At 40.8% G+C, this 14485-nt stretch overlaps 1 protein-coding gene across 2 annotated transcripts in view; it reads right to left on the reverse strand.

Moving 5' to 3' along the window:
- The window catches only part of CERS6 (ceramide synthase 6), a gene marked incomplete at both ends in the record, with an annotated part of 316660 nt that overhangs the window by 74774 nt on the left and 227401 nt on the right, over window positions 1-14485 (reverse strand). For both annotated transcript variants that reach the window (XM_082658771.1, XM_082658770.1), the window contains 2 exons: window positions 658-750; window positions 3221-3271. In XM_082658771.1, the coding sequence (XP_082514897.1) occupies window positions 658-750; window positions 3221-3271 (144 nt within the window). The remainder of the gene's footprint in view (window positions 1-657; window positions 751-3220; window positions 3272-14485) is intronic.

A 14485-nucleotide genomic window follows, 5' to 3' on the forward strand; every position in this document is an offset into this window, starting at 1 on the left:
GGAATGCTGTGTTTTCCTAATGTATTTTGACATTAGATAACTCTTTAATTGGGGAAATCTTCATTCTATAGGGCTGGAACACTGAGATTTTACTCTCTCCCCAGGAGCTACAGATACAATTTTTCTTCTTTTTTTCTCTTGTGGTACACGGGCCTCTCACTGTTGTGGCCTCTCCCATTGCAGAGCACAGGCTCCGGACGCGCAGGCTCAGCGGCCATGGCTCATGGGCCCAGCCGCTCCGCGGCATGTGGGATCCTCCTGGACCGGGGCACGAACCCATGTCCCCTGCATCGGCAGGCGGAGTCTCAACCACTGTGCCACCAGGGAAGCCCCAATTTTTCTTCTTTAATTTGGAGAACAAAGGGACTTGTGAATCAGACTGAGAGGAAATTAATGCTGTTAAGATTCACTGTTATACTTTTTCATGGAGAAAAGAACACTAGGTTTGGTGGGGGGGGGGAGAGTGAAGAGACAATGGGAATAAAATATAAAACAGCACAAACAAAAGTAGAAAATTTTCTGTAATAATGCCGAAAGTTGTACTAATGCAGTACTGATGGGAGAACAGAAGTGAGTGCCTTTGAGACTCTATATCCATCTGCCTAGGGCCATGAAAGACACCTGTTTAGAAGCCCTTTACAACACACCCACTCTTACCTTTCTTTTGATATCAGTGAACTGGGAAAACATTAAAGACCAATAAAACGACAGCTCCAGGATATAATAGTAGTGAAGGTCAGGCGTGAGTGGCTGAGGATCAAAGAGAAAAAGGCAAGATTAATAATTAATAGGAAACCAAATCTGTGTGTCAAACATCTCAAGCTCAGTACTGAAAAGTGACATTGTCTTACGCCTCCACAAATTCTGGCCCCATTCTCTCTGTGGATAAGGGAGCTTTGAAGGACGCCTGTAATCCACAGCTTGATGTCATTAGCTTTGTTTCATCTCCAACTAAAAAAGTGTCAATCAGTATGAACATTTGGCATTGGTACCCGATTCACCACTCATTTTAACAATTGCATTTATGGTACTTAGACATGAGTCTCTAAAGATTCCTTTAGGCAACCTGCAAAAAAATTCTAACATATACACAGAAAGAGTAACTCTGGACAACTCCTGTGAGATTCCACAGCACAGGGACCAGGGAAGGTGAAAGAAACTGGAGTACTCTATGGGTCACTGAGACATAGTTTCAAATTCTGCCTTAATTGGAGCTTTCTTGTCTTTAGGAAATGTTCTGTACATTGTAAATATTAAAAAAAAAAAGATAATTCAAAAACATTTATTAAAAGGTCAGGGGGACGAGGAAGCTGCCAAGAGACACCAGACTAGGCGCCCAGCCAGGGAATCTGAGTTTGAGTCCCCGCTCCACAGCTTCAGTAGGGCCTTCGTTTACTTATTGGAAAATGGAGGTGACACCTGCTCTACCTGCCTCACAGGTCCAGGAAGGGGGAGAAGCTCAGGGAAGCAGTGGAAGTCAGTAATATTTATTTTGCACATAAATCCATAAAAACAAAACAGAGTTTTAAAAAACCATTCCTGATGAGTTGTTTTTAATTGTTTCATTGGGTTGTAATGAAACAACTTGCTTTCCCAGAATGAATGAAAGACCTTTGAAACTCATTACATGAACACCTCCACATGGCTGCACACAAGGTGTTGAAACTGAAATGCTTTGTAAACCAATAGCAGCATAATAAGTGACTTTCGCAAGAAGTCAGCAATCACTTAACTACCAACTCTAAGCATGGACATCAAGAAAAACAGTTGTCCCCCTCATTCATCTTTGTCGACAAAACACAGGAGGACAGGATCCTCTCCACTCAGTATACCATTGCAGGGCACAAAGAGAGGGGTAAATGACAATATTCCAAGTATTTAAGACAGTAAACAGCAGTTTGGTCTGTGAATTACAAGTGTGTACAGTAAGTCATTGCTTTCAACGTTGCTTTAGTCTTCATCAGATAGCCCTGGAATGTTCAGCTCTCTCTGACCATGTCATGTTGCTGATTTAGTCTTTCTTAATTTGAATGCACTACATGAAAGAGATGGAAATGCAAACTGGAATCCCCATTTCAACATGTCCCTAGCCTTGAACCTACCCGAGGGGTAACCAACACCAGACCCTACCCGCTAATGCAACACTGTGTGTAACAGAGAACTTGCAGGGCACACCTGCTCCCATTAACTTTGTTAGACCAAACGCATCTAAAAAGACAACCCAAAGAATCCCAAACTCAAAAATCCAAATCGCTTATCACAATGTCCGTCTCTTTATCACTAAAATACCTGGTTGTATTTGTTTCCCTTAAATAATATATCCCAAATGAACTAGAAATTCTAGAAATGGTTCAGCAAGAAATTTCGAGAACAGTCCCAGCTTTAATATTCAAATAGTAACTGAGCTAGGGACCACAACACATGCTAATATTACTGAATTCACGAACAGAGGCAAAGGTATGTCTGTGGGCAGGGATCTGAAATGCTCCCTGTCTGGGATATGATTTTAATCTCATTTTCAATGATGCTATCTTTGTCTACATGTAATGGGACAAGCCCATTTTTCTGAGTTCAAGGAAATAGTGCTTTATTTACATCTTTAGAGGCCGCTCCTAAGTCACAGAGTGAACCAAACTCAGCACGCCAGCTCCAGCTCCTCCCTTGAGCTCTGCCCGCTAGCTGCCGAGACAGGCCAGGGCTGTTATCCGGTCCTCAGTGACCCAAAGCAGACTGCTGTTAGAAAAGGAATTATCCGGGCTTCCCTGGTGGCGCAGTGGTTGAGAGTCCGCCTGCTGATGCAGGGGACACGGGTTCATGCCCGGTCCGGGAAGATCCCACATGCCGCGGAGCGGCTGGGCCTGTGAGCCATGGCCGCTAAGGCTGTGCGTCCAGAGCCTGTGCTCCGCAACGGGAGAGGCCACAACAGTGAGAGGCCCACGTACCGCAAAAAAAAAGAAAGAAAAGGAATTATCCACCTTCTGAAGTGATTGTATCTTACTCTCCAGCAAATGCACCTTCCACACTTCCTCCATCTGCTCAAGCTTTGATTCTAACACAAACTACCTCTCTCACTAGGCTGTGTCCACCATCAAGCAGCAGGGGGTACGGCGGGGGCAAGCAAAGTGGCTGCCCAACCTGCTGGGACCTGCCTGAAACCATGGCTTTGACCTAAGAAAGGTACTTTACATGTGTAAAAACCCAGACGGTAATGTGTCCTTACCTGATAGGGGTAGTTGTACCAGCAGTGTCTTGTATTCCACAGCCAGGGGGTCTGTAAAACATGACAAAGAAACACATTTCACATGTTTTGGAAAAGAAGCGGGAGAAGGGATGTTTATGACAGGTTCTGGCCCCCCAGTATTTGGGGATTTCAACAAACTACCTGTGTGAGAACTGAAGGACTCAGTATAATTAGGAATAGGAGAGCAAAGCCATGAGGATTCCATCATACATTCTCTCTGAGTAATCTTCTAAACTCAACCCGCAGTATTTCAGGCCACTTCTGGGATAGAGTCCTAGCTGGTGTTTTTTAATATTTTGCTGGTCCTGTAGACACATCCCTGCTAGGTAACCAGCCTCAACAGCAGAGCCCTTCAAGTGTCTCACCAAGACCAGCTGCAAATCATCAATCTATTATCAATAAACAATGCTGACAGTTGGTGCAAATCTCCTTGAAACGCCTCCAACTCAATGTTTACAAAGCAACATTATTAATCAATTGTTTCATGCATTGAGTGGGGGTCAACAGTAGGCAGGTACTCTTATTTCAGTAGGACAGCTCTGACTAATTCCAGTTCTGAGGGAATTAACCCTTACAGTACACCCCACGCTCAGACTCATCGTCCAGGTCTTTCGAAGACAAAACAATCTTTCTTAATTTAACGGCAATCACTTGCCTTACCACCTTGTAAAATCAGAGAGAACATCTAAGTATACACACAGATTCCAAATATCTGTAATAAAGAGGGAGGGGTTGGTGTGGATTTGAACAGAGAACTGAACCATCCCATAATACCAGCACAAACTTTCTCATATTTCTGTATTAACTTTATCATTCTTTTTGCATTCCTGATCTATAGCTATCAGCACTTGGTGGTATACATCTATACACGTTTGATACACATCAGTATGTTTCTAACTATTAAGAAACATAATCTATCATTACTACAATCTGTGTTTATATATCTCAAAATGATAATACTGTCATTGAGAGTTTAATGTCAGATATATTTGTACTGACCTAGCCTCTGTATCTTGTCCCAGGCCCTGTAAGATCAAAAGTTGCTGCCTCTGCAGTAGGATAATGTAGTTGTCTCTCTGAAAGCCACAGAGATATCCTTCCACCCGCCATGGTCCTCATCAGCCCTGCACTGATGCGGATGAAGATGTGGAGGATATTAGCTGGTATTTGTTGAGTCCTCCCTCTGACCATACACTTTTTATGAGGGTTTTCCTTCATGATCTGTTATTTATTTAACCAATTAAAAAGTTGTTTCTCTTTAGACTGTCCCATATAAAGGATCTTACATGTATGAACTCATTTAATCCTTACAGTAACTAGTAGTAGTATTTGCCTCATTTTACAGATGGGTAAACTGAGGCCCTGAGTCCGTAATTAACCATCCAGGTTAATTAGCGAGGCAGGGCTAGAGCTGGAAATCAAACTCAGACTGTCTGGTCTCAAAGCCGAACATAGCCACTGTGACCCTAACTTTGAGTCTGATAAAAACTGAACCAGGACTCAGTTTAGGGAGCCAGGTTGAAATAAAAAGCCATGCCATGCCCTAAACCTAATGATGTCCAGGGATCTTTACAGTCCCCTTTCATTCAAGCACTCCCGATTCTCCTTCCATTTTTCCTGCTTTCGCCATTTGCTACCTGTGCTACGCTGTACGTATCACGTAATCTCTCTGCACTTAACTTCCTTGGTGCCTGAGTTGTCTGTCTGTGTCCTCCATTTCTCATGTCCATGACACTGAGGTTTATGAGTGACTGACCTCCAGGGTGATGGTGAAGATCAAATGAGAGAGCATGTATAAAAATGCTGCAGATGGGGCTTCCCTGGTGGCGCAGTGGTTGAGAGTCCGACTGCTGATGCAGGGGACACGGGTTCGTGCTCCGGTCCGGGAAGATCCCACGTGCCGCGGAGCGGCTGGGCCCATGAGCCATGGCTGCTGAGCCTGCGCGTCCGGAGCTTGTGCTCCGCAACGGGAGAGGCCACAACAGTGAGAGGCCCGCGTACCGCAAAAAAAAAAAAATGCTGCAGAGGCTTCAGAAGCTTAATCGGTTATTGACTTATATAAACGACATATATCTGTTGAGGAAGATATAGAAAATACTGAAAATAATTTAAAAAATAATTTGAATTCTCATCACTATTAACATTTATTTTAATGTACAGCCCATTTGGGGCCTTTTTTCTATATAATATAGATATACATGCAGATATGGATAGATTTTTTTTTTTTTTTTTTTGCGGTACGCGGGCCTCTCACTGTTGTGACCTACTCCCGTTGCGGAGCACAGGCTCCGGACGTGCAGGCTCAGCGGCCATGGCTCACAGGCCCAGCCGCTCCGCGGCATGTGGGATCTTCCCGGACCAGGGCACAAACCCGTGTCCCCTGCATCGGCAGGCGGACTCTCAACCACTGCGCCACCAGGGAAGCCCTATATGCATTATTTTTAAATGTGGGCACAACATAGCAAAATCTACTTTAGAGTACAAATGTTAGTTATTACCTTCCTCTCTGATAAAATTGTTTACTATCTCTACAATTAGCTGAAAGTCCCTGAGGAAAACGTATGTCATATTCTTACGTTTATCCCTCCAGGATGAGACACTCAAATTGACAGTTCAGCTTTCATTACTGAATGCTAATGAGAAGGAATGCAGAATGAAATGCAACACCTATAAAAAGCCTCGTAGTCTTTTTTCTGAATGCATCAGTCCCAAGCCCACAGGGCATGTGCGTGCTTGCCTCTAAAGACACAGCAGAAATCTCTTCCAATACAGTCATCCTTCCCATCACAGGCGGGAGAGCAAAGGTACAACTCCCAGTGACCCAGGAAAATCCATCATTTAGAGCTTTCCCTCCTCTGTGAGCTTCTTGGCTCCTTGGTTTTCTTCTAACACCCAGGCTTTTCCCTGAATGCATCAGATGTGCATCACCTAGACATGCTTGTATCATGTGCAGAAACCCGACTGACCTGCAGAAACAGTGGGCGAGTCTTTGTCTCTCAGTGGGTCCCACCCACTTGAAGCAGGAGCAAAGAACACTGAGAATTTGATGGGGCTACCAAGGCCATAGCTCAGCCTGCAAGCCTGTTTGCTAAACATTTAAGTAAGCACTTTCACATACTTATTTCACAATGCGTGTTCACATATACTTCCTACTTTGACAATACTAGATATTAATATCATCTTCTATGTGCTACATTTTTCTAGGATCTCATGTTATGGCTCCCAAAACTCTTTGAGACAGAACAAACACCATGTTTCCCAATTTACAGACGAGAAGACAAGTCCATGAAATGGTGATTCTCCTAATTTCTAATAGCTCAACACTAACATAGGTATCTGGATTGGCTGCTTACATTTAATGCATTAGGTATAGTATCTTTAGTTTCAACTGATACCATAAACCTACTGTTTTTTAAATCAGTTTTTCCAGATACCTTTTTAAGAATCATTTCCATGTTCATTTGATATCAAAATCTGTATAGGTAGTAACATAATTAAGAACATAAAAAGCTGCAATATTTAGATGTCAAGAAAGAATAATCGTTATGAAAAAATACACTGAAAACCCTCATTTTAGAAGGATGGGCCTAGCATCTTCCTACATAATTAGAGAAAAGCTCTGTACCTAGGACAGTGCAAGGTGATTCAAGCACGTCTTCTGAAAATAGAAATGCCTTTTTTACATGGCATTACAATATCAGGGGACATTATCAACATTGGAAAATTCCAAAACCCAATGATTCTCAAATCTTGGCATTTCAATAACTTAAGATTCACTTTATTCTCCCTCAGACATATACAGTTAAATAATGATATGAAGCACGTTACCGATTTTACAGTATTTTATACATATTATCTCATTTAATTCTCATAGCAACATTGTAAGTGCTCAAGATAACATAGCGTGCAGGTACCATAAAAGACAAAGAATATGCTGCTGTGGAGGCTCCTTAAACTATTAAAACACAGGATCTGATTCAGTAGGTCTGGCTTGGGGCTGAGAGTCTACATTTTTAACAAGCTTCAAGGTGATGCTTGGACCCTGGACCACATTTTGAGTAGTAAGGTGCTAGAGGAAAGTAAGGAGGGTGATCCAACTTGGTATTTACCAGGTGTAAGGCACCTTGCTAGGCACTTTGTTATAATATTTCACAATTCACTGTTAGGTGAATAAATTAATAAATTATTTCTAATCTTTACAATAGCCAAATGTGAAGCAGAAATTGTTAGTAAAACACTATTTAGCTGGAGACAATGCTTCTCAACCAACTTCTGTGATTGCTAGAACCACACATCTAAGCTCTGGTGGAAGAGATGTGAGCAGAATTGACACATGGATGCTGCCCCTAAAAGTAAATGTGAATGAGCTGTTCTCACCTTTTCTCCATTCCCACTGGAGGGAGATAATAAGAGCTGGAGCTGTCATCTTTCACCCTGGGATGGAAGTTTCTGTTGAAGTTGATGTTGGAGGCCTCCTACTAGCCCTGGTCTGCTTACCTCTGGATTATATGTGTGACACAGATAAATTCCTATCATCCTCTCATATCTAAACTACTGTGTTGTCATATACATATATATATATATATATATACATACACAGTAGTATAGCCTGTATTCTCATTAATAGAGTCATCCCTAGGTATTCTCGGGGGATTGGTTCCAGGACCCCCCGTGGATTCCAAAATCCAAGGATGCTCAAGTCCCTTATATAAAATGGCATGAACAGTCGGCTCTCTATACCCACGGGTTCTTGCACCCGTGGATACAGAGGGCTGACTGTATACGCATCAAGGTAAGTATGATTATTTTATAGACAAAAAGCAATCTCAAAGAGGTACCATAACTAACTGAAGGCTACCCAGCTGGTAAGTAGAAAAGCTGGGACACAAACTCAGGCCAGCCAGATTCTTCCATTATAACTTCCCAAGGTACTCTGGATGTACAAAGAATGCATAATGAAAGAAAATCATGGATATTTGGAATTGATTTATCCATAACTAAGAATCAATAATTGAGCTATTACCTAAAAATATTGAATTTTCGGGTTAGAAAGGACCTCCAAATCCTGCTTAAGCTACAAAAGAAATCACATGTCCCAGATGGCTAGCCATGCCTCTCACTGTTAAAGAGTTCCATGATTATAGGTCATTCACAAGATCCCTCAGATTTACTTCCTACTTTTTTCTTTCTTTTTTTTTTTTTTTTGGTCAACAGAAATTATACCAAGTTTTTTTGTTGTTTTAGCATCTGCTATGGACTGAATTCACATATTCAAGCCCTAAATCCTCAACGTGACTGTATTTAGAGACAGGGCCTTTAGGAGATAATTAAAGTTAGATGAGGCCATAAGGATAGGGCCCTAAACCGATAGGATTGGTGGCTTTATAAGAAGAGGAAGTGAGAGAGTGCTTTCTATCTTCACATGCTCAGAGGAAAGGCCACGTGAGGACTGCAGTGATCAGGAAGAGAGGCAAGCTAGGAAGAGAGTTCTCACTGAAAACCAAACCTTGCCAGACCTCGATCTGGAACTTCCAACCTCCTGAATGGTGAGAGGTAAGTTTCTGTTGTTTCAGCCACACAGTCTATGGCATTTTGCTTTGGTAGTCCAAGCTGACTAACACAGCATTGTAAGACAACTCTCTATAAAGCTCTTAAGGTACACATCAACTAATTTCAATTTAAGAAGACTTACAAAACATCTGAAAAAGACTAAGACAGACAGTAACAGAGTGGATACAAAATGACTTCTAACACTCTCGATTTAAATCACAGTGTATAATGGGATTTTTCATTATACAGTATAGGCACATCTGCTCCCAGACACATCACGTGAGACACAACTTGGCCACAAGCACATCCATCAATAACACAGTGTCCCAGGGGAGGCTTCTGAGGCTCTTCTCACCCTGAGCAAACCGAACCCCAGCACCAGGATGGAGGTCAGATGTGCTGCTGGAGGTCACCGAGCAGTCATCATTTGCCTTTGGACCAAACGCATAAGACCTGAGTGCTATGCATTCTGTGATTTTTTTTTTTTTTTTTAAAGTAGAGAAGTCTTTTTTTTTTTAAGTGTCAGTAAATGTGTGTGTGTTTTTTTTTTTTTTTATCAGGTTGCTTCTTTTATCAGTTGTTCTGTAGAGGTTTCATAGTGAACAGAACTAGCAGAAATAGATCAGGTCTGATTATTTCACTTCACCATCTGGAATAAGACAGGCTTGTTCTTATTTTATTGTTTTTAAGTTCCATTTGATATACTTCTTAAAAATAATAGTTAAAAAACAACAAATGTACCTTTCAGTTTCCATGCCACCTATCATGATGATGGATCGATCATCTGACATCAAGAAGGCCTTGTTCAAGCCCATAGAACATACAACACTAAGGGTGAATCCTGATGTAGACTATGAACTTTGGGTGATTATGATATGTCAGTGTAGGTTCATCAGTTGTGACAAATGTACCGCTTTGGTGGTGGATTTGATGGTGGGAGAGAATATGCATGTGTGGGGACAGGGGTACATGGGAAATCTCTGTACCTCAATTTTTCTATGAACATAAAACTGTTCAAAAAAAAATGAAGTCTTAAAAATCAAGGCTAACTCAGATCACTGACATTTATCATGTCACTGTGAACTAAAGGAATAATTGAGTTCGAAGCAAAAGACCAGACAAAAGGATGCTCAGTTAACCAGGCAAGTGTTCAATGATTAAACAGAAATATAAATATACATACACACCGTTTTTCCCCCAAGAATCAGTAGGTACCTACGGCAGAACGAATAGTAGTTTCTTTGAATTAATAAATATTTTGATTTAATAAAAGAACATGAATCATATAAAGTATTAAAAGCATTTCGTTGCTTCATCAAAAATGTGAAAAATGTGTGGGTCTTTACCTGAAGTCAGCATCTTAGAAGCAAACTTTCATCTTTCACTATTTCCATCCAAACTCCTACATGGCTTTCATAAAGCCCTGGTATGACAACTAACAGTGAAGGAATACAGCCTAAGAGACATACTGGCCTCTGAATAGTTTAGGTATGAAATACATAGAGCCTTGGATTATGTTTTTAAATGCCAGAAAGCTAGATCCCTGAACTACTCTGAAACTTCTTTCACTGAAACTACTCTGAAAACACTTCCACTGAGTTATACTTAAATCTTATACCTTTGGCTTATATTGAAGATTTACTGTAAGAAATAAACATGAGAAAAATGTTTCCTTGTCTGCAATGAGTTTATATTGGAAAGGTTACCACTAGGTAACCACTAAATTCAAATACATAAATTCAAATGATATTTTTCCTTTTAAATTTAACCCAGGGGGGAAAAATACTTCCCATCGTGAATGCTTTGTATGTTTCCTGTTACCCCATTATCTTTTTACCATGGTTTTGGGAAGCTGAGATCTAATTCTGAAGCTCAGTCACTGCAGTTATGATTGTCTCAACATTTTTGCTTATTTTTCCTTTTGTGTGTAACTTTTTGATGGTAATATCTATATTAATAATTTTATTACATAAACATTGCAAATTCTTTTTAGAAATGTTGAACTGTATGATTTCAATGAATATAAATCAAATCCATTCAAAATGATAATCTACAGTTTTCATTTAATACATATTTCTAAGTAACTCATAATGGAAAGAAATATTTTGTGCTTTGTGAGTTTAAAAACTGATCAATAAACTGTATTTGGTGGTACAGATGAACCGGTTTGCAGGGCAGAAGTTGAGACACAGATGTAGAGAACAAATGTATGGACACCAAGGGGGGAAAGCCATGGGGGTTGGGGGGGGTGAGGCGATGAATTGGGTGATTGGGATTGACATGTATACACTGATGTGTATAAAATTGATGACTAATAAGGACCTGCTGTATAAAAAAATAAATAAAATTTAAAAATTAAAAACTAATACTAAACTTTCTTTGGGTTATTTGTATGGAAATATGTTAATATAAATGTAAAAAAAAATTGTATTTGGGATGAAAAGAATGAAGCCAGAAGTCTCTGACAGCCTGAAGACGCGGCTGGTCAGTGATGAGTAGACTAGAACGCTCCCCAGCATGCAAGGGGTACACTTTCCTCCTTTCCTGGGTCAGCAGATATGCGACTGTAAATCTACAAAGCAGAGTGGTGACCCCTCCCTAGAGGCCCTTGGCATCTGCATTAGCTTTGAAAGCTCTTGTGATGTGCAAATGTAATTTAGACTTGACCCCATCCATGGCATTATATAAAGATAGCAGCTTTTCATATTGATCAGACTTTAAAACAGATGCTAGTCCTCAGGACCTAGTCAAGTATGTGCCTTCAGCACATTCAGCAATCAATTTAGAAAGTAATTTGCAGATCTGCCAAGCATACAAAAAACAGAAGGAGTTCCTCAGAGATGGGCTCTAAGCTCAAAGGGTCTCTCTGTAGGCTTCATCATACAGCCAAAGAGAAAAGAAATCTAAGTGGCATTTCCATGCCTTTTAAAACCTTCCAGCCAGTGGTTCCCAACTTTTTCTGCCTTTGCTCAGCTGAGGGTCTCCACGTATACCTCACAGTAACTATGGCTGTGATTCTCAAGAGTCTGGGAAACAGGAAGCTTAAAAAGGCACATCTCTTATTGATTCAGATGTGTACTCTCCTCCAGGCCAGTGAGAATCACTGCAAAGTAGAATGGACAGATTAATTCCATGTTTAGAATAGAAATTAGGGATAAAGGAACCAGATGACGAAAAGAGAAGATGAAAGAAAATGAGGTGGAAAGACCTATAGAGAAAGGAAAATGGTGAGAATGTCAACACGGGGAGTGGGTTAGGTGGGGGGAGAGACGTGTAGAGAGGGAGGCCAGTGCAGAATGTGGGAATGAAGCCAATTACAGTGGCTACTGCGAACAAAGAAGAACAAAAGAGTGTTGCTCACCACCCACTGAATTGCGACTCACTGCAGTCACCCACCGACACAGTACAACCCTGAGAGGAATTCAGGATGAAAACAGGATGAGGCGCTCTGTGCTTTGAGTAAACAGACCCCATGGATAGTTAGATGGATATCTCAGGAAGAATTTCAATGACCCCAGATTCTTGCATCCTCCCATACATAAACACTAAAATAATTAACTTGAGATGTCTATTCTTTGTGATTAGTAATAATCTTTTATGAAGATGTATGCTTGACAGCATGTATTTCCTAGCCAAAAAAAAAAATCATATATAAACTGGGTCCTCCCACCTCTTTGGAGCAGTTCCTCAGAGCTATCTCCCAGGCTATAGTCCTCAGTAAGGCCCTGAATAAAACCTAACCTCAAAACTCTTATGCTGTGTGTTTTTCTTTAAGTCAACACTATTAAGGAGCACAAAATTAGTCAAAAGATCATTTAAGGAAACAATTTATAACATATGACAAAGGACTAAGATCTCTAATATGTAAAGAGCCCACAAACATTGATTTAAATATTTAAACATCTGATCAGAAAAATAGGAAGATACAAACAGGGAACACATCAAACAAAAGAATATGTGACCAAAAACATATGTAAAAATTACAGGTTAAAACGAGACAGAATTTTTAACCTGGTCTGGCAAATTATCTGAAGAGGTTAATACCCAGGGGTTAGCAGTGTATAGGGAAACCAACACTCTGCAAATTGGAATAAGCTTTCTAAAAAGTTATTTGATCTTTAAAATCTGCACATCCTTTAATCCAGCATTTATTGTAAAAAAAAAAAAATTAGACTCAGAGTAAAGACATTTGTATGTGGATTTCCATTGCAATTCCTTTTCTAGTAATGAAAAATTGAAATAAATCTAATTGTTCAATAATATTGAACATTGGCACGTTCTTAGCTGGGATTCTGTGGGAGCAGACTCTGAGACTTGGGTGCTGGCTAGGTATTTGAGAGGTGATTCCAGGAAAACAGAACTGGAAAAATGGAGAAAGTGAGATGGATGAAGGAGAAAATCCAATATGGTTTTCAGAAATGAGCTGGTTATTGCACCTCAATTCCGCTGAGGACCTCTGCAGAATTACAGAGCATGTATCTTATAACCGTCCCAACACAGGACGGGAAGCTGTGGCATTTATCCACCAACTCTCATACCCCACCGGTGAGGTTCCAGTATCAACGCCTCCATATGCCTAGGTTGTACCTTCCTGTGTCTAGGTAGCATTTGCAGCTTTGGAGAAAGCAGAGCAAAGATGTGGCACAGCTTATATCTGATGTGGGACACTGTCAAAGTGCATGGAACTGTCCGCTACAGCCATGCGAATATCAGATGGGCTAAGGGGACGTAACTAGCATATTCATATTTTCAGTTAAAATCAAGTTACAAGTAGAATATACAGTGTGCCTTATGTTTAAAGTAGATATATATTTAGACACACACACACACACACACACACACACACAAAATATGCCTGGCAGGATATTTACCAAAAGTTAATTAGTGTTTATCTCTGAGTAATGATTATCTTGAATGCTTTTTTTTTTTTTTTTTGCGGTACGCGGGCCTCTCACTGTTGTGGCCTCTCCCATTGCGGAGCACAGGCTCCGGACGCGCAGGCTCAGCGGCCATGGCTCACGGGCCCAGCCGCTCGGGGCATGTGGGATCTTCCCGGACCGGGGCACGAACCCGTGTCCCCTGCATCGGCAGGCAGACTCCCAACCACTGCGCCACCAGGGAAGCCCTTGAATGCTTTTTACTTTTTAAAAACATGTTTATATTTTAATATTAAATTACACAAAGTAATTGTAGCTGTAATTTTCTACAATGAACAGGTCTTATTCGAATAATAAAAAGAAGCTAAGTCCATGTACCTTTAATAGGTCTGATTAAAAAAACACACATTTGCTCTATATTCACAAATAACATTAATGGTATTAATTACTAAAATCCTCAAATTATTCAATAATTCTAATTAATTTTTTTTTTTTTTTTTTTTTTTTTGCGGTATGCGGGCCTCTCACTGCCGTGGCCTCTCCCGTTGCAGAGCACAGGCTCCGGACGCGCAGGCTCAGCGGCCATGGCTCACGGGCCCAGCCGCTCCGCGGCACGTGGGAACTTCCCAGACCGGGGCACGAACCCGTGTTCCCTGCATCGGCAGGCGGACTCTCAACCACTGCACCACCAGGGAAGCCCAATAATTCTAATTAATTTTAAACTAAAAGCTAGTACATGAAATAGCTGCCTTCAGAATATTTACATGTTGACAGTGATGTTCAAGTATAAACCAATCATCAATAATTTAATTCTAAA

Source organism: Grampus griseus (genome assembly GCF_964374135.1).
Source record: "Grampus griseus genome assembly, chromosome: 7".
Taxonomy (NCBI): domain Eukaryota; kingdom Metazoa; phylum Chordata; class Mammalia; order Artiodactyla; family Delphinidae; genus Grampus; species Grampus griseus.